The sequence below is a fragment of the Doryrhamphus excisus genome, chromosome 18 (assembly GCF_030265055.1).
Source record: "Doryrhamphus excisus isolate RoL2022-K1 chromosome 18, RoL_Dexc_1.0, whole genome shotgun sequence".
Taxonomy (NCBI): domain Eukaryota; kingdom Metazoa; phylum Chordata; class Actinopteri; order Syngnathiformes; family Syngnathidae; genus Doryrhamphus; species Doryrhamphus excisus.
Genome location: NC_080483.1, coordinates 1527662 through 1549285, shown reverse-complemented (window position 1 = coordinate 1549285; position 21624 = coordinate 1527662). Strand labels below are relative to the sequence as shown.

The following is a 21624-nucleotide window of genomic DNA, read 5'->3' as shown; positions in this document are numbered from 1 at the left end:
GATTACTAGAATAAAGCCGGAATACTTTGAGAATAAAGTTAATAGACAAATATTAGGAGAATGATGTTCAAATTTAATGGAAAGGTAAAAAATAAAGCTGTAATATTCTGATAATTTTTTTTTGAATTCCAGGAAAATTTGACATTTTTTTACCAAAAGAAATGTGTAATAATTTTGAAATATAGAAAAATGTAAAATAAAAAAATATTATTATATAAGGAATTCTTATAAGGAAACGTCTAGGTTATGAAACATTAAGTCACTATTTTATAAGAATAAAGTTTATGATAAGTAGTGTTGGAATTTATGGAAATTAAGTCATTATTTTACCCAAATTAATGTAATGTAATGTAATTATTTTACTAGAATAAGGTTGTAAAATTATGATAAAAATGCTGGGATTCATGAAAATGTATTAATTTACCTAAATAAATGTGTAATATTAGGGGGGATTCTTCTTAAAAAATTAATTCAGTTATTTTAGTACAATAAAGATAGATAAAAGGTCATTATTTTAATGGAATAAAGTGGCGAAATTATGCTAAAAATGTTGGGATTTCTGAAAATTCTGAAAATATTTTCTGCAAGTAAATTTGTAATATTCGGGGGAAAATATTATAATTTATTAAAAATATCTTAGCAGAATAAAGCTTTATAAAAGGTAATTATTTTACCAGAATAAAATGGTGAAATTATGCTAAAAATGTTGTGATTTAGGAAAATTCCAGAATTATTTTCCGCAGATAAATTTGTAATATCAGGGGGGAAAATGTTACAATTTATTAAAAATATATTATCAGAATAAAGCTATATAAAAGGTAATTATTTTACCAGAATAAAATGGTGAAATTATGCTAAAAATGTTGTGATTTAGGAAAATTCCAGAATTATTTTCCGCAGATAAATTTGTAATATCAGGGGGGAAATGTTACAATTTATTAAAAATATATTATCAGAATAAAGCTATATAAAAGGTAATTATTTTACCAGAATAAAATGGTGAAATTATGCTAAAAATGTTGTGATTTAGGAAAATTCCAGAATTATTTTCCGCAGATAAATTTGTAATATCAGGGGGGAAATGTTACAATTTATTAAAAATATATTATCAGAATAAAGCTATATAAAAGGTAATTATTTTACCAGAATAAAATGGTGAAATTATCGGATTTGGGATTAAGGAAATTCATTATTAGTCATTATTTTATCAGAATAAAGCTGTAATATTACAAGAAAAAATGTAGAATTTTGAGAATTTTGATTGAAATTTTATTAACAAAAATTAAGTCAATTTTTTTCCAGAATAAACTAAAGTAAATAGAGAAATAGCTATTGTTAATTCAAATAACATTTAAACGGAATGAAGTTGTAAAATGATGCTAAAAAAGTATGGACACAGAGTCATTATTCATTAATTAATTAATTGATTAATTAATTAATTAATATTATAATTAATTAATATTATAATTGTGATTAAACAGGAGTCATCATATACGAGACTAAAGGAACACTTTTTTATTAAATGACATTATCATTGCCAAAGGAGCTGTTCACGCGCAGCATGGCGGAGAGCGAGATGCGCAGCGCTCCCTATGAGTTCCCGGAGGACAGCCCCATCGAGCAGCTGGAGGAGCGGCGCCACCGTCTGGAGAGGCAGATCAGCCAGGACATCAAGTGAGGAACTTCAAGCACACTGCGGGGCGCGTGGCAGACAGCTGCACACAACCTGTTGCTTTCACTCACATATGGAGCTACGTATCTTCACCGCTAATCTGACCTTTTGGTCCGTTCCAATCACTTTGATTACATGGTGCCTAAAATGCTGGTGTGTGTGAGCGAGGAGAAGTATGTGTGTACAGCAGGGGTCTGAAACTCAATTTACCTGGGGGCCACTGGAGCTAGGGTCTGGGTGAGACTGGGCCGCATCAGGTTTTCCAAAAAAAAAAACGCATTTATTAAAAACAGAAAAATGAATAAACTTGTGAGGAAAAGCGGTAGAAAATGAATGAATGAATGAAAACTGTTAAAAAAAAAAAGTAATAAGCCACCAGGAATGCCGCTACTACACTATCAATGCTAATTTGTGAGTATATACTGTATCTCAAGTGTAATACAAGCATAAAGGTGACTATAGGGGTGTTATTTCATGTCCACAGGGCTCTAATAATGGTACAAAAATGTATACACAGTAGGTTTTAAACAGGTTTTCCGTGCTCTAACTCAGGGGTCTCAAACTCAATTTACCTGGGGGCCACTGGAGCTAGGGTCTGGGTGAGACTGGGCCACATCAGGTTTTTTTTTTTTTTTAAATGCATTTATTAAAAACAGAAAAATTAATAAACTTTGCTTTGGTTCCGATTTTCTACAATAAAAGCTCTGATGAAACATTCCACTGTTATCCACAAATATCTTAATTTTTATTTTTCTACACAAAATAAGATGAAAAATAAATAAACAAATCAAGAATAAAGAAAATCAATCAATCAGTAATAAATAAATATAATAATAATAATAAAAAGTTAAGAAAGCACATATAGTTGGTGGGTAGACAAATGATTTTTTTCATATTAAAATGAACAAAGCATTATTAGAGCCCTGTAGACATGACAAAACACGACTATAGTCACATTTATACTCTTTTTATTTACAACATATTGCGCAACTGCAGGGTCTTGAGACACATGCTAACTCGCAAACGAGAGAGCTAGCGACCTAAACGGTAGCCTCCAAGTTATTTCCTTTCAACTTAAATAGCCAAAAACTTACCACTTCCACACGGATAGGGAGGATAACTATTAACAGTTATTTAACCTTTAACATGAACATGAATCAAACGTAATCATTTTTTCTGGGTACATGATACCATACAGCATCCGTATCAAACTTGCGCGGGCCGCACTAACATTAAACTTTCATATCAAGGCGGGTGCCGTGTGTTGGAGACCCCTGGTCTTGAGACACATGCTAACTCGCAAACTAGAGAGCTAGCGACCTAAACGGTAGCCTTCAAGTTATTTCCTTTCAACTTAAATAGCCAAAAACTTACCACTTCCACACGGATAGGGAGGATAACTATTAACAGACTTGAAAATTTGAACGGAATCAAACTTGCGCGGATCGCATTAACATCAAACTTTCATATCAAGGCGGGGGCCTCAAACTAGTGTGTGGCCCGCAGGCCGCGTGTTTGAGACCCCCAGTGTACAGCATATTTAGTCACTCTTTCTCTTGTGCTTAACCTCTGATGCCCATCTGCCCCCTTCCCTCGCTGCCCTCCCCTTTACTCCTCTCCGCCCCGCCACGCCCGCCACTCCCGCGCTCCGCCGCTGCCTCACACGCCAAAGGCTTGAGCCAGAGATCTTGCTGCGCGCCAAACAAGACTTCCTGAAAATCGACAGCGCCACAGATCTAGAGTGAGTGCGCTCTGCTTCACTTTGATTTGCCGTCCATCCTTTTAGCGCTCACATCGGGTGTCCAGTTGTCATAGCTCAGTGTTGGCCTCTCATTTGGAACTCACCACTGCCTTGTCTGCCTGGATGAAGGTTAATGAAGCAGAAGAGTGTTGATGCTGTTGATAATGGCCCTAAGGAGCGGGAAATGCCAATGGAGAGAGAGTACCAGCGGGTGTCAATATCAGGAGAGGAAAAATGTGGGGTGAGGAGATCTTAAATTTTGCAATTTTTTTTTTTGTCTAGTCTCTCCTAAATGTGTTGTCACATCTTCCCCCCCTCCCCCTCAGGTGCCCTTCACTGACCTTGTGGATGCCGCCAAGTGCGTAGTGAAAGCTTTGTTCATTCGGGAGAAGTACATCAACAGATCCATGCAGTCCTTTTGCAAGACCACGGCTCACTCCTTGCAGGACTTGGGCTTGACGCCGCTGGATATGCGAATCTACGACGAAATCCCAGAGACCCCCGTCGATGCTGGTAACACGTCCGAGCTTTTTTTTTTTTTACATAATTGTATAAAAAAAAAGCAGTCGTCCCTCGTTCATTATGCGGTTAATTGGCTACAGACCAGACCACAATAAGCACATTTCCACTTTGGTAGGATTCAGTATTAATAAATTGAATATTTTCATAGAAAACCTGTTTAATTTGTACAATATCCACAGGGCTAAAAGATCATTTAATAAATAAAATAGTAAAATAGATATTAAAATATTAAAAACAAGAAACTAAGCAATAAAAGTATAAAAAATGAAACCAATTACAATAAAAACAAACTAAAAGACACAGGACCATACGACTAACTCCGAGTTAAAAGCCAGAGAATAAAAGTGGATTTTAAGACGAGACTTAAAGCTTTCAATGTTGGGGGGGGCATTTTTTACTTGGGAGGGGAGAGAGTTCCATAGTTTGGGGCCGACCACAGAAAAGGCTCGGTCCCCCCTTTGGTCTTAAGTCTCGTCTTAGGCAGCACAAGTTGGAGCTGGCCCTCGGACCTCAGTGACCGCGCTGGAGAGTAAATTTGGATGAGGTCCGAGATGTATTTGGGGGCCGGCCCATTCAACGCCTTAAAAACAAACAATAAAATCTTAAAATCAAATACCCGACATGATATCGTGCTGTGTTTGCACGAGACGCTTGGACTCTCCTACCTGAGCAGGTTTTTTTTTTTTAAATGGGCCGCTTCTGTTTTATAAACAGATGCCCCCGTCCACCCGCCCGTTTCCGAGACGCACCCTTACGACAATCAGGACCCCATGAATATGCCCTCGGACACGGGATATGGCTGCAAGATGGTAGAAGGCGTCGTGCATGTCTACACCAGGAAGAGCAACATGGACAAGTACGTGTTCATATATCTACATAGTCCTGATTCCAAATGCACATTTTACACTGTTGGGTCTTAACCCTTAGATGCATAAGTGGGTCAAAAATCACCCGGTCACGTTGTTTTTTTTTTTAAATATCTTTTTTATCATTTCATATTCCAGGTATTCCTCAAAAAACACATTTTTGATATCATGCCATTCACATTTTTAACTTATCTTTTATACATTTTAAGAAATTTTAGTTTTTGTGTTACTACCCCAACCTTCCATAAGTGGGTCAAAAATGACCCGGTCAGGTTGTTTTCTTGAAATATCTTTGTGATGAACATTTTTTATCATTTCATATTCCAGGTATTCCTCAAAAAACATGTTTTTGATATCATGCCATTCACATTTTTAACTTATCTTTTATACATTTTAAGAAGTTTTTGTGTTACTACCCCAACCTTCCATAAGTGGGTCAAAAATGACCCAGTCACGTTGTTTTCTTGAAATACCTCCGTAATGAAAATTTTTATCATTTCATATTCCAGGTATTCCTCAAAAAACATGTTTTTGATATCATGCCATTCACATTTTTAACTTACCTTTTATACATTTTAAGAAGTTTTTGTGTTACTACCTCAACCTTCCATAAGTGGGTCAAAAATGACCCGGTCAGGTTGTTTTCTTGAAATATCTTCATAATTTAACATTTTTATCATTTCATATTCCAGGTATTCCTCAAAAATCATATTTTTGATATCATGCCATTCACATTTTTAACTTATCTTTTATACATTTTAAGAAGTTTTTGTGTTACTACCTCAACCTTCCATAAGTGGGTCAAAAATGACCCGGTCAGGTTGTTTTCTTGAAATATCTTTGTAATGAAAAATTGTTATCATTTCATATTCCAGGTATTCCTCAAAAAACATGTTTTTGATATCACTTTGCATGTTTTTCTGCAGAAGTACAGAATTAGACCTGCCGTACCCTGACCTGAAAGAATACATTGCCGACATGAACGTCATGATGGCGCTTATCATCAACGGCCCGGTGTAAGTGCTTTCTCTTTTTTTTTTTTTTAATATAATGTTCTATGCAAGTGTTGTTGTCTTTTTTTCTTCTCATTTAACCTCTGCCAAGAATGTCATGTTTTACTAGACTTCATTTGTATGCATGTAAATTCTTGTTTACAGTTCATTCTGCCAGGGATCTTATGTTTTATTAGAAACATCATTATGAATGTAACCTTATTACTTCATTCATTCATTCATTTTATACCGCTTTTCCTCACAAGGAAATTATTACCTCATGATTAGTTAATTTATATAATGTATATGTGTCCAAGGTAGGATTTTGTGTCCTCCTTGCTGACCCCTTGATCTAAATTATACACAGTTTAAAATAATATATATAGCACACATAAAAACTATTAATAGGATTCACATTTTTATATCTGTTTATAATTTATTCAACCCTTGGGGAGTCCTACCCTTTGCGTTTTTTTGCGTATATTTGTGTTATAAAAAGGGTTTATTTTGCCTCGCAAGCTCACATGTGTGACTGTATAGTTATTTTTCATTTCGACATCGTGTATTAACACATTGAGACGAAAAAAAAAACCCACGCCGAAAACCCACGCATGCACGGGGAGAACATGCAAACTCCACACAAAGATAGCCGACGGTGGAATCGAACTCGAGTCTCCTAGCTGTGTGGCCTGCGTGCTAACCACACGGCCACCGTGCAGCCCCTAGAAACAGCCAATGACCTAAATATGATGAAAGCTTTCTAATTAGAAGCTAATGATTTACGCTATCGGCGGCACGGTGGACGAGTGGTTAGCGCGCAGACCTCACAGCTAGGATGCAAACGCCACACAGAGATAGCCGGGAGTGGAATTGAACCCAAATTGAACCCAGGTCTCCTAGCTGTGAGGCCTGCGCGCTAACCACACGACCACCAGCAACATAATTGAACAGCCACATAATTGCTTTGTCACACATGTTGTCAGTCTCTCTGTCTCTCGCTCTGTCTTTCTTTGCTGCTCTTTGGATCACTTTGTCACGAGCCATTAGTCGGGTTGGGCATCGGGTCTCGAGCGTATATGGGAAACCTGGACTAACACTCAAATGTTTGTATGCTCACTTAGATGACCGGAAGAAATAGCCGCGAACACCAGCAAAATAATAATCAGTTCCCAGTTCCACATGTCCAAAAGGAGTAGGAAGAAGCAAAGCTTATTAAATCCTATCCCTCCATCTGGTACTTTTACAATCAGTAACTGTTACATTTGTTCACTTCCTGCTTTCATAATATAGTTTAAGGTTTTTTTGTTGTTTTTTTTTATTTAAATTTTTAAAATGTTTTGTCCTGTAAGCTCAGGAGTGGTATGTCCGCCACACATACTTTTTTCATAATAATAATAATAATAATAAATAATAATTTTTAATTTAATTTAATTTAATTTAATTTAATTTAATTTAATATTTGTCACGCACCGAAGTACTCGGTGATATGAGCATCCAATGCCATAATGGGTACCATAGTGCGTGTCAATATAGTGATATATATAGCACATCATGACTGGTTCAAGACTCTTCATCCTTGTATTTAGCAAATTTATTTTATTTATAAATTTATTTGATTAATTTTTATAAAATTTTTTTTTGTTTTTAATTTTTTTTTTAATTTTTTTAATTTTTTGTCTTGTACCAAAGTACTCGGTGATATGAGCATCCAATGCCATAATGGGTACCATAGTGTGTGTCAATATAGTGATATATATAGCACATCATGACTGGTTCAAGACTCTTCATCCTTGGATTTAGCAAACATCAACTGCTTGTATTGTTTCTTGAATTGGCTCATCGTTGTGCATTGTTTGATTTCCTTACTCAATCCATTCCATAGTTTGATTCCACATACTGAAATGCTATGGCTAGCATAACGTAGTCCTAGCATAGAAGTGTTTCAAATGTACTTCTTCCCTGAGATCATATTTCTCCTCTCTTGTAGAGAAGTATTGGATGACATTTTTAGCTAATTTGTTGTTTTTGCTGTTTGAAGATTAACTATATAAAGTCAATGTGCAAAAAAAAAAATGTTTGCTGACTTGCAGAGACAAATCCCATGCTTCTGCGTGAAACCAAACCTGGTTCCTTGCACTATGAAAGTCTCCCACGTTTCTAAATCCGTGAATGTTCCCTTGTCCTACCAGGAAGTCTTTCTGCTACCGTCGCCTGCAGTACCTCAGCTCTAAATTCCAAATGCACATCCTCCTGAATGAGATGAAGGAGCTGGCGGCCCAGAAGAAAGTCCCTCACCGGGATTTCTACAACATACGCAAAGTCAGCGCTTTACTTTCTCCGCTTCGCACTTGAAATGTCACCATTGAACCGTTGAAGCAATCACGCCAATGATTCCATCCAGGTAGACACGCACATCCACGCGTCCTCCTGCATGAACCAGAAGCACCTGCTGCGCTTCATCAAGAGAGCCATGAAGAAATACCCCGAAGAGATAGTTCACATTGAGCGCGGACGGGGTCAGACCCTCAAGGAGGTGTTCGAGACCATGAACCTGACGGCGTTCGACCTCAGCGTGGATACGCTTGACATGCACGCGGTGAGAACACATTGAGCAAACATTAGAGCAGTGTTTTTCAACCTTTTTTGAGCCACGGCACGTTTTTTTTTTTATTTGGAAAAATCTTGTGACACACTACTAACCAAAAATGTTACAAAATGTCACCATGACCGGATCGTAGGAACAAGCTAGGTGTTGCCACACGCACCGATATTACATCGCTCTGCCAGTCTTTACACCACAGACACTCCACAGTAGCCATGTTTTTACATCACCACTTTTTCTCTTTCCCAATCACCTTTCGGGAAACAATGGTATCCATGGAAAGGAATATTCCAATCTCTTGTCTACATGCGTCGTGAAAATCAAACAGAATAGTCAATAGGGCATGCCCAGTAAAACGTAAACATCAACATCACGTGATACCGACTTCAACAAGTTTTTCTTTCACTTGTCGGAATAACTCCGTATTGTCAGTTTTTCGTCTGTCCAGTCTTGAAATTTAGTTTGAATCAAAAACAAACTTTGCTTAGTCCAGTGCCGATTGCTGGCCTCCATTTTTAAAAGCGAAGAACGTCTGGATCTGCGTGTTACATCATATCTGAGCATGCGCTGAAAGAACGCACCCGGGATCAATTTAAACAGGAAAAGATCAAATTCAATCTTACTGATATTTTATAATTAAACTCGGGACATGTTTTATATAGATATACAGTAAACCTCGGATATATCGGATTCAATTGTTCCCACTGGTTTTGTCCGATATAAGCGAAATCCGTTATATGCGTATACCGGAAAATGTCCGTTTTACGCATATATGGGATTTATATCCGGTATATGCGTAAATGGGATTTTATCCGTTATAAAAAGGCACTTCCTTGACTATGTTTCCAATGTACCTGGACGCGCAGGCAACGCTGCAAACGCTGCAAATGACGTCGTATAGCGGCCTGTCACGATTCGGATTCGAATCGGAGCGCCACGATGCGGCCATCCGATATATGCCAGGGAAATTTCATGGAAATGCATTGGAACGGGACTGGAGATTTTGTCCCAAATAGGCGAAATCCGTTATAAAAAATCTGATATATGCAATGAATTTTTATTGGAAATGCATTACAGAAAAATCGGTTCTTTTTTATCTGTCCGTTGTGAGCGAATTTCCGATATATCCGAGTCCGATATATCCGAGGTTTACTGTATATTTTCTTTTTTAATAAAACTGTACTTGTGAATGGCATATAGAAGGGTTTAGATCAGGGGTGGGCAAACTACGGCCCGGGGGCCACATCCGGCCCGCCAAGTGTTTCAATATGGCCCGCCTGTTCTTTCCAAAGTATTTCATTTAAACTCAACACATAACCTGGCATCGTGGCTTGGGCCAACTTTTTGATGGTTGAGGTAGCTGCTTTATCAATTTTGTTATTTGATGTGGTCTGTTGTTTACAAAATACTCCTGGAAAAAGGAGCACAAGCACAATAATAGTAATAATAATAATAATAATAATGTTGTCAATAATGATAATAATACTACTATTATATTAATATTGTTGTTAATAATATTAATATAATAATGGTAGTAATATTATTATATTAACAAAACAATAATAATAATATAATAACATTACTATAACTAATAATAATAATTCTAATAAAAATAACAATAATAATAATAATGTTGTCAATAATGATAATAATACTACTATTATATTAATATTGTTGTTAATAATATTAATATAATAATGGTAGTAATATTATTATTATTAACAAAATAATAATAATAATATAATAACATTACTATAACTAATAATAATAATAATTCTAATAAAATAACAATAATAATAATACATTTATAACACACTTTACATCAAATAAATGATTTCAAAGTGCACATATAGCAGATTGCATGACACTTTTACATGTAAAATATGTGTAAAAATATAGGTGTAAAAATGGACTGTTACGTGTAAAATACTACATAATTTTGTTAAATTAATGCGGCCCGCGAGTCAAAAAGTTTGCCCACCCCTGGTTTAGATTCTGTTCCACAGACGGCGCTAATGCACACGAAAGCTGCTTGCCAACCGCCAATAAACAACAGAAGAAGAAAAACACCACGAAGAAGAACTTTCCGTTTGAGCGGGTACAAGATACCTCAATCGGATTGGTTAAAGGAATATTCCATCCCTGTTCAATTCCTTCCGTTTGAGCAAATATACCAAATGCAATTGGAATATTTGGGTCCATATATTCATGGCTATTGATATAATATTTACAAATGATGATTAATAAATGTTAATTATAAAAAGTGATATTGGATAATTCCTCACGGTTTCTCAAGGTACACTAGTGGTTGAAAATCACTGCATTAGACAACCTTTGACGGAAAAATCCAGATGCCTTACAATTCCCTGTTTTGTGCAGGACCGCAACACGTTCCATCGCTTTGACAAGTTCAATGCCAAGTACAACCCCATCGGCGAGTCCATCCTCAGAGAGATCTTCATCAAGACCGACAACCACATTGAGGGGAAATACTTTGCGCACATAGTCAAGGTTTGAAAAAAAAGGCCATTTCTTGTACTATCACTGCAACACAATGTCGGAAGACGTCAACGATGTCATGTTTGTTTTGTTTTTTTCAGGAGGTTATGTCAGACTTGGAGGAGAGCAAGTACCAGAACTCTGAACTGAGGCTGTCCGTCTACGGTCGCTCCAGAGACGAATGGGACAAGCTGGCCAAGTGGGCTGTCACACACCGGGTGTATTCGGATAACGTGCGCTGGCTTATCCAAGTACCCCGCCTTTTGTAAGTCTGTACACCGTCGTCCTTCATAATATTACGCTTCGATTACTACAAATTTTTGGACTTGATCTGCTTCCAATATGAAAATGGCTAAATCTCATTTAGTTTGATAAGTTTGTATATTGTGTACAATGACAACAAACAACCAACGAGCCTTCTATCGATCTATGTAAAATACTGTAAAACCAATATGAAATATCACAATAAAAAAACACAAGTGCAGTCAATAATACACAATAAAAATAGTGCAAAGCCACTTAAAGGAAAATTTTTGATAGTGTAAATCAGGGGTGGGCAAAGTACGGCCCGGGGGCCACACGCGGCCCACCAAGCGTTTGAATCCGGCCCGCCAGTTGCTTTCTAAGTATTTCAACTTTTAACATACAAACTGGCAACATGATTCTTATTTAGAAAAAAAAAAAAAAACAACAAAACTGTAAAATTAAATTACATACTTTGATGTGGTCCTGAAAAAAGGGGCATGAGAACATAAAGCTGATAGTATAACACTTTTACAGATAAAATTAGATAAATAATTCAAGGAAAATTATAAGCATAATATAGTGTGTGTGTGTGTGTGTGTTAAATATATGTTCTGGCCCCACGAACAATTTTGTTAACTGAATGCGGCCCACGAGTCAAAATATTTGCCCACCCCTGGTGTAAATCATTCATTCATTTTCTACTGCTTTTTCCTCACAAGGGTCGCGTGGGGTGCTGGAGCCTATCCCAGCTGTCTTGGGGCGAGAGGCGGGGTACACCCTGGACTGGTGGCCAGCCAATCACAGGGCACATATAGACAAACAACCATTCACACTCACATTCATACCTATGGACAATTTGGAGTGGCTAATTAACCTAGCATGTTTTTGGAATGTGGGAGGAAACCGGAATACCCGGAGAAAATCCACGCATGCACGGGGAGAACATGCAAACTCCACACAGAGATGACCGAGGATGGAATTGAACTCGGGTCTCCTAGCTGTGAAGCCTTTGTGCTAACCACCCGACCGCTGTGCAGCCCTGGTTCAGTATATTTTTCATCAAAATAGTAGTCATGCCAAAATGTTGTGTTGCTGCTGGATGTTCACAGTATCCGAGTGATACTGCTGTGGGGGTGCTGGAGCCTATCCCAGCTGTCTTTGGGCGAGAGGCGGGGTACACTCTGGACTGGTGGCCAGCCAATCACAGGGCACATATAGACAAACAACCATTCACACTCACATTCATACCTATGGACAATTTGGAGTGGCTAATTAACCTAGCATGTTTTTGGAATGTGGGAGGAAACCGGAGTACCCGGAGAAAACCCACGCATGATAATGCAAACTCCACACAGAGATAGCCGAGGGTGGAATTGAACCCTGGTCTCCTAGCTGTGAGGTCTGCGCGCTAACCACTTGCCCACCGTGCCGCCGATAGCATAAATCATTAGCTTCTAATTACAAAGCTTTCATCATATTTAGGTCACTGGCTGTTTCTAGGGGCTGCACGGTGGACGTGTGGTTAGCACGCAGGCCACACAGCTAGGAGACTCAAGTTCGATTCCACCGTCGGCCATCTTTGTGTGGAGTTTGCATGTTCTCCCCGTGCATGCATGGGTTTTCTCCGGGTACTCCGGTTTCCTCCCACATTCCAAAAACATGCTAGGTTAATTAGCGACTCCAAATTGTCCATAGGTATGAATGTGAGTGTGAATGGTTGTTTGTCTATATGTGCCCTGTGATTGGCTGGCCACCAGTCCAGGGTGTACCCCGCCTCTCACCCAAAGACAGCTGGGATAGGCTCCCTCGTGAGGATAAACGCTAGAAAATGAATGTTGTTTCTATTGACAACTGTCAACAGGTATTCCTCAGGGATCAATCTTAAGCCCATTATATATATTTTTTAAATTATTTATTTTGATTGTTGCTGCTCTTCCTGTACTTCTAGTGACGTGTATCACACAAAGAAGCAGCTGGCTAATTTCCAAGAGATGCTGGAGAACATCTTCCTGCCGCTATTTGAAGCCACCATCAACCCGCGGAGTCACCCCGAGGTGCATCTCTTCCTGGAGCACGTGAGCGATCTCGCCTTTGCATCCCGACCCCTCGTACCGCCTCAGACTCGACGTTTCTTTGTCTGATTCCCCAGGTGGTGGGCTTCGACAGCGTGGATGACGAGTCCAAACCCGAGCACCACATTTTCAATCTGGACAGTCCGCTGCCGGCCAACTGGAAAGAGGAGGACAATCCGCCCTACTCCTACTACCTCTACTACACCTACGCTAACATGACCGTGCTCAACCACCTCAGGAGGTCACATCCAAGCCCCACTTCTACAACATCTTCTAGCAAATAACCAATATTTTAACAATATGTGTTTTTTTTTTTTTTTGGTTTAAAACAGGAAGCGAGGCTTTCATACGTTTGTGCTGAGACCTCACTGCGGGGAGGCGGGGCCGATCCATCACCTGGTGTCAGGTTTCATGCTGTCAGAGAACATCTCGCATGGTCTGCTGCTCAGAAAGGTCAGCAAAACGTACACACAGCAGATCACATGTCGGGTTGGGACCAAATATCCATATTGCAAAAAGACGTATGAATTATGCACTTCAGTACGGTATCGATTAGGGATCGACCGATATGTTTTTTTTGGGGGGCCGATGCCGATACCGATTTTGCTTGGGCCGATATTTGTGGCCGATACTGCTTTTGATCCTTCAATTTGCATGAAAAAATAACCATGACAACAAATATTATCACATACTACAGTATTAATTGTCCCTGTACCCTAGAAACCACCCATGAATGATACGGGAAAAGGCCGAAATGATACCGTGTCAAAGCCCAGGGCAGTGATACTGATAAATTATCACATACTACAGTATTAATTGTCCCTGTACCCTAGAAACCGCCCATGAATGATACGGGAAAAGGCCGAAATGATACCGTGTCAAAGCCCAGGGCAGTGATACTGATAAATTATCACATACTACAGTATTAATTGTCCCTGTACCCTAGAAACCGCCCATGAATGATACGGGAAAAGGCCGAAATGATACTGTGTCAATGCCCAGGGCAGTGATACTGATAAATTATCACATACTACAGTATTAATTGTTCCTGAACCCTAGAAACCGCCCATGAATGATACGGGAAAAGGCCGAAATGATACCGTGTCAAAGCCCAGGGCAGTGATACTGATAAATTATCACATACTACAGTATTAATTGTCCGCCCATGAATGATACGGGAAAAGGCCGAAATGATACCGTGTCAAAGCCCAGGGCAGTGATACTGATAAATTATCACATACTACAGTATTAATAATCCCTGTACCCTAGAAACCGCCCATGAATGATACGGGAAAAGGCCGAAATGATACCGTGTCAAAGCCCAGGGCAGTGATACTGATAAATTATCACATACTACAGTATTAATTGTCCCTGTACCCTAGAAAGCGCCCATGAATGATACGGGAGAAGGCCAAAATGATACCGTGTCAAAGCCCAGGGCAGTGATACTGATAAATTATCACATACTACAGTATTAATTGTCCCTGTACCCTAGAATCATGAATCAGTATCATGCCCCCGCGTGCCAGTATCAGCCAGTACTGACACTTGGGGGCATGATACCTGGCCCGATACCAGACAAAACCATGTGATAACCTATAATTGTAGGTTAGTCGAGGTTGAGGGCTGATACTGGCACGCGGGGGCATGATACTGGTCCTGATACCAGACAAACCATGTGATGATATTGTGATTATTATCACATACTATTTAATCATGAGCTTATTATCACGTACTATTTATTAAAAAGACCATTTTGTTTCCAGAAAATGTTCCGTTTATTACATGTATTATTTGCAATTGCAGATATTTGCAAAAATTGCAAAAATATTTCAACACTAATATTTTATATAGTCTTATCTTATCAATGTCTGACAATTAAAGTTCCATTAATTAAGTTTGGGTTTTTTGGTGACTGGAGAAGCACTAGGCAATAAGCACTCGTGCGCTGTTCTCTGATTGGTTGTTTCACGGGCACGATACCAGAGCAGCGCGCTCTGATTGGACAGCTACGGGGGCTGATACTGGACATGGTTAAACTCTATATTTTATCAGTATCACTGCCCTGGGCTTTGACACAGTATCATTTGGGTCTTTTCCCGTATCATTTATGGGCGCTTTCTAGGGTACAGGGACAATTAATACTGTAGTACAGTAAACCTCGGATATATCGGACTCGGATAAAATCGGATTCAATTGTTCCCACTGGTTTTGTCCGATATAAGCGAAATCCGTTATATGCGTATAGCGGAAAATGTCCGTTTTACGCATATATGGGATTTATATCCGGTATATGCGTAAATGGGATTTTATCCGTTATAAAAAGGCACTTCCTTGACTATGTTTCCAATGTACCTGGACGCGCAGGCAACGCTGCAAACGCTGCAAATGACGTCGTATAGCGGCCTGTCACGATTCGGATTCGAATCGGAGCGCCACGATGCGGCCATCCGATATATGCCAGGGAAATTTCATGGAAATGCATTGGAACGGGACTGGAGATTTTGTCCGAAATAGGCGAAATCCGTTATAAAAAATCCGATATATGCAATGAATTTTTATTGGAAATGCATTACAGAAAAATCGCTTCTTTTTTATCTGTCGGTTGTGAGCGAATTTCCGATATATCCGAGTCCGATATATCTGAGGTTTACTGTATACTGTACTGTCTTTGTCTCTTCAGGCCCCCGTGCTGCAGTATTTGTACTACCTGGCTCAGATCGGCATCGCCATGTCCCCGCTGAGCAACAACAGCCTGTTCCTGAGTTACCACCGCAATCCGCTACCGGAGTACCTGTCCAGAGGCCTCATGGTGTCCCTGTCCACTGACGACCCCCTCCAGTTCCACTTCACCAAGGTCAGCGCAAGGGGGCTGGACTCTTTTTCCGCTACATAAACACATGAGTGCTTCATGTGAGTGTGTGTGTCCAGGAACCGCTAATGGAGGAGTACAGCATCGCAACCCAAGTATGGAAGCTGAGTTCCTGCGACATGTGTGAGCTGGCAAGAAACAGCGTTCTCATGAGTGGATTCTCACACAAGGTGACCTGCTTTCCTTTTTATTCCCTTTCTTTTTCCATTCCACGTCTGCGGAATAACACGATGAAGCGCAGCACACACATTGCCCATCATTCACAATCCAGGAAACATGAACACATTTCTTTCCCTTTTCTGTGCATTATAGCGTGAGAAAATGGGTTCCTGTGAGCTAGCTAACAATGGATGTCATGGGAAATATTTACACGCTAAAGATAAGATAAGATAAGATATGCCTTTATTCGTCCCTCAGTGGGGAAATTTGCATTGCACAGCAGCAAGAGTACAGAATCAGTTAAGCCAGGGGTCTCAAACTCAATTTACCTGGGGGCCACTGGAGCTAGGGTCTGGGTGAGACTGGGCCGCATCCAGTTTTCAAAAAAACATTTATTAAAAACAGAAAAATGAATAAACTTGCTTTGGTTCCGATTTTCTACAATAAAAGCTCTGATAAAACATTCCACTGTTCTCAAATATCTTAATTTTTATTTGTATACACAAAATAAGATGAAAAATAAATAAACAAATAAAGAATAAAGAAATGCAATCAGTAATAAATAAATATAATAATAATAAAACAGCAAATAATAAAAACCTAAGAAAGCACATATAGTTGGTGGGTAGACAAATGATTTTTTTCATATTAAAATGAACAAAGCATTATTAGAGCCCTGTAGACATGACAAAACACGACTATAGTCACATTTATACTCTTTTTATTTACTATTAACAGTTATTTAACCTTTAACATGAACATGAATCAAACGTAATAATTTTTTCTGGGTACATGATACCATACAGCATCCATATCAAACTTGCGCAGGCCGCACTGACATTAAACTTTCATATCAAGGCGGGGGCCTCAAACTCCTGTCCTGCGGGCCACATTTGGCCCATGGGCCGCATGTTTGAGACCCCTGCCATACAGCATCCATATCAAACTTGCGCGGGCCGCACTAACATTAAACTTTCATATCAAGGCGGGGGGCCTCAAACTAGTGTCCTGCGAGCTACATCTGGCCCGCGGGCCGCGTGTTTGAGACCCCTGCCATACATTATCCATATCAAACTTGCGCGGGCCGCACTAACATTAAACTTTCATATCAAGGCGGGGGCCTCAAGCTAGTGTCCTGTTTGAGACCCCTGATGTAGAGGATGAAGAGAAGAGGACCAAGCACCGAACCTTGGGGAACACCTTGAGGTAAAGGGGCTATTGAGGAGGAGCAGCTATTTGTTTGTTTATAATGCACAGAAAAGGTAAATAAATATGTATTCATGTTTCACATAAGGATTATGGATGATTCCATAAAAAAGTGCATTTCCCCTTTAATGTGCCATCGGTCCAACACACAGCTGCAGACATCCGCTGGACAAAAGAGGACTCTGTATCTCCTCTGCAGCTCACCTGATGAAAGCAAAGCGTCCCACGATATTAAATGCAACCCTCTTGTGTCCCCCTGCCCCCCTCCAGGCTAAAAGCTACTGGCTGGGCCCCAGCTATTTCAAAGCGGGCCCCGAGAGCAACGACATCCGTCGCACCAACCTCCCCGACATCCGCGTGGCGTACCGCAGCGAGACGCTCTCGGAGGAGCTTCACCTCATCACCCACGCCGTGCGCACCGAGGAGCTGGAGACCATCAACGAGGAGGACTCCCTGTGCATGGCGCCGCTCCCAAGCAGCCGCTGATAAGACGATAAGAACCCCCCTCCGCCCCCCAGTTGCTCTCCGATCCGGTGAGACCTTACAGGCAAGTGAGAGCGAACCGTTACGCCAAGGAAGCAGTCCTGTCAGTGCACTTATATATTATATGTATATACAGTATGTCACAAAAGTGAGTACACCCTTCACATTTCTGCAAATATTTTATTATATCTTTTCATGGGACAACACTGAAGAAATGAAACTTTGCTACAATGTAAAGTAGTCAGTGTACAGCTTGTATAACAGTGTAAATTTACTGTCCCCTCAAAATAACTCAATACGCAGACCTTAATGTCTAAACTGCAGGCAACAAAAGTGAATACACCCCTAAGTGAAAATGTCCAAATTGGGCCCAATTAGCCATTTTCTTTCCCCAGTGTCATGTGACCCATTAGTGTTACAAGGTCTCATGTGTGAATGGGGAGTATATGTGTTAAATTTGGTTTTATCACTCTCACACTCTCTCATACTGGTCACTGGAAGTTTAACATGGCACCTCATGGCAAAGAACTCTCTGAGGATCTGAAAAAAAGAATTGCTGCGCTACACGAAGATGGCTTAGGCTAGAAGAAGATTGCCAACACTCTGAAACTGAGCAGCAGCACGGTGGCCAAGACCATACAGCGGTTTAACATCACAGGTTCCACTCAGAACAGGCCTCGCCATGGTCGACCAAAGAAGTTGAGTGCACGTGCCCAGCGTCATATCCAGAGGTTGTCTTTGGAAAATAGACGCCTGAGTGCTGCCAGCATTGCTGCAGAGGTTGAAGGGATGGGTGGTCAACCTGTCAGTGCTCAGACCATACGTCGCACTCTGCATCAAATTGGTCTGCATGGCTGTCATCCCAGAAAGAAGCCTCTTCTAAAGATGATGCATAAGAAAGCCCGCAAACAGTTTGCTGAAGATAAGCAGACTAAAGACATGGATTACTGGAACCATGTCCTGTGGTCTGATGAGACCAAGATAAGCTTATTTGGTTCAGATGGTGTCAAGCGTGTGTGGCGGAAACCAGGTGAGGAGTACAAAGACGAGTGTGTTTTACCTACAGTCAAACATGGTGGTGGGAGTGTCATGGTCTGGGGCTGCATGAGTGCTGCCGGCACTGGGGAGCTACAGTTCATTGAGGGAACCATGAATGCCAACATGTACTGTGACATCCTGAAGCAGAGCATGATCCCCTCCCTTCGGAAACTGGGCCGCAGGGCAGTATTCCAACATGACAACGACCCCAAACACACCTCCAAGACAACCACTGCTTTGCTAAAGACGTTAAGGGTGAATGTGATGGACTGGCCAAGCATGTCTCCAGACCTAAATCCTATTGAGCATCTGTGGGGCATCCTCAAACTGAAGATGAAGGAGCACAAGGTCTCTAACATCCACCAGCTCCGTGATGTCGTCATGGAGGAGTGGAAGAGGATTCCAGTGGCAACCTGTGAAGCTCTGGTGAACTCCATGCCCAAGAGGGTTAAGGCAGTGCTGGAAAATAATGGTGGCCACACAAAATATTGACACTTTTGGCCCAATTTGGACATTTTCACTTAGGGGTGTATTCACTTTTGTTGCCTGCAGTTTAGACATTAAGGTCTGTGTATTGAGTTATTTTGAGGGGACAGTAAATTTACACTGTTATACAAGCTGTACACTGACTACTTTACATTGTAGCAAAGTTTCATTTCTTCAGTGTTGTCCCATGAAAAGATATAATAAAATATTTGCAGAAATGTGAAGGGTGTACTCACTTTTGTGACATACTGTATATATACCCTCATGGCGACAGCATGAAAGTCAGCTGGGGGGGCGGGGCAACACAAGCTAGCACAACCCTCCCCACTTCCCCCCCCAAGGTAGAGACGCTGCCATTATATGCGAGCATCCATCCATCCATCCATCCATCCATCCATCCATCCATCCATGCTCGGTAGTCTTACGTGTTTTCATGCTTCAAAGCACAGCAAAGTTTTCCGAAGATTCTGCATGCATTCCACGCAGCACGAACGAACGAACGAACGAACAAGTTCTTGTGGGATTTCAAGCGTTAAAAAAAAAAAAAAAAAAAAAGCAACACGGCTCGTTTACCTCACCGCCGCCATCACGAAGTGGCGCTCCCACACTCCTTCATTCCTTATCTTAGCCGCACAAACGTCAAAGCTAAAATTGATTTCCCTGCATGCATCTGTACTGCACTGTACATACGTATACACGCGGACTTCACGGTGCCTTTGTCATGAGTGCACGCGTTCAAATCCTCCACTTAGTCTTTTGTTGCTGATTTTGTTTTTGCATGCTAGCATGAATCATGATGACGTTTTCACTTCTTTACAGCAAGCAGTGATATAAAGCCACGGCACATTCATGACAGAATGCGCTCATGCTACAGCAGGGGTGTCCAAACTGCGGTACGGGGACTTTTTTTTTTTTTACCGGCCCCCCACATATGGTAAATAGTTGTGGAGGCTGATATGATGAATTATTATTAATGTCATACAGATTACCTGTGCTGTGCTGGTGAACAAATCAAGTGCTTCTTTTTTTGTCCCCTGCCTGTGATGCTAACAGCCACGTGCTAACTCATTTAGCGTAATAGTTGCACCAAATACACATGAGGATGGGGGAAAAACATCATATCAGCCCCTTGACACGTCAACATGGCAACAGCACCCGGAGCTTGATGATAATTATGATAATTATGCTATTAAATATTTTAAAAATTGATAATATAAAAAATATAAAAAATTAAAAAATATATATAAAAAATTCGATAATATAAAAAATAAAAATATATATATAAAAAAAATCGATAATATTGTCCAAAAAAAAGATTATCATTGAAATATAATTGTGTCATGTCACATTTGAGCCACTAGAGGGTACTAAGGTGCAATGTACCTGTGTTGCTGATATCGTCCTCCAACATGTCTTCTTTCACTCGCCGTTTCACGCTGTTCCGTTTAACATTCACGCTGCCAATCAAGCGCCCCGGTAAGCGTCGACTGTTGCATCTGCTTGCTAACTGCTAGCACAAAGAGGCTTAACAGTTTAGAAGATGCTCACTCTTGATGCTTTTGTGTTCATTTCTGATCCAACCAATGCAGAGTGAACACTCTTGTCATCCAGCCACACCGGCTTGCTTGGCGTGTGTGCCCGAGTACGGTGCACCTTGCTGGGCCACAGCAGGCAGCTCCCTCCCCTCTATACTCTGGTTCTCCTGGTAGTAGTGATGTGCTCGTAGTAATGATATTACATTTGATTTGGGGCAAACCAACAGGTACACTTGGTTTAATCCTAATTTGTTCAAGTCCTTCTTACCTCCAGACGTGCATTAACTGCAGTACACTTTTTAAAAATCAGTTATCGGTATATCGGTATCGGCTTGAAACTAAATGTATTGTGTATCTCTTCATTAATGATGAGTAGGGATGTCCGATATTGGCTTTTTTGACCAAAACCAATATGGCGATATTGTCCAACACTGAATTTCCGATACCGATATCAGCTGATGCCGATATGTGTAACATAACGTATCATCTGTGTTCTATAAGGAAGTTTTTATTTCAGTTTTCATGATTGGGATAAAAAAATCTGATACCGATATCAACCGATTTTATCGGGCCGCTAATTATCGGTATCGATAATTATCAGACGTCCCTAATAATGAGATATATTAAACGATA

The 21624-nt window shown here is 40.2% G+C and overlaps 1 protein-coding gene across 11 annotated transcripts in view; it reads left to right on the top strand.

Annotated features, from left to right (window-relative positions):
• ampd2a (adenosine monophosphate deaminase 2a) overlaps nucleotides 1–18063 on the top strand; it is a 45514-nt gene extending 27451 nt beyond the window's left edge. For 8 of the 11 annotated variants that reach the window (XM_058054237.1, XM_058054233.1, XM_058054238.1 and 5 more), the window contains 16 exons: nucleotides 1544–1674; nucleotides 3345–3413; nucleotides 3543–3654; nucleotides 3740–3926; nucleotides 4650–4791; nucleotides 5728–5817; nucleotides 7983–8112; nucleotides 8195–8389; nucleotides 10775–10906; nucleotides 10996–11159; nucleotides 13089–13215; nucleotides 13290–13453; nucleotides 13545–13665; nucleotides 15896–16069; nucleotides 16144–16254; nucleotides 17720–18062. In XM_058054237.1, coding sequence (XP_057910220.1) covers nucleotides 1544–1674; nucleotides 3345–3413; nucleotides 3543–3654; nucleotides 3740–3926; nucleotides 4650–4791; nucleotides 5728–5817; nucleotides 7983–8112; nucleotides 8195–8389; nucleotides 10775–10906; nucleotides 10996–11159; nucleotides 13089–13215; nucleotides 13290–13453; nucleotides 13545–13665; nucleotides 15896–16069; nucleotides 16144–16254; nucleotides 17720–17935 — 2265 coding nt within the window. In that variant the 3' untranslated portion in view covers nucleotides 17936–18062. Of the gene's footprint in view, nucleotides 1–1543; nucleotides 1675–3344; nucleotides 3414–3542; nucleotides 3655–3739; nucleotides 3927–4649; nucleotides 4792–5727; nucleotides 5818–7982; nucleotides 8113–8194; nucleotides 8390–10774; nucleotides 10907–10995; nucleotides 11160–13088; nucleotides 13216–13289; nucleotides 13454–13544; nucleotides 13666–15895; nucleotides 16070–16143; nucleotides 16255–17719 lie in introns of all 11 variants that reach the window. The other 3 variants (XM_058054230.1, XM_058054228.1, XM_058054229.1) reach the window with 2 other exon arrangements.
• Nucleotides 18064–21624: the final 3561 nt, after the last annotated feature.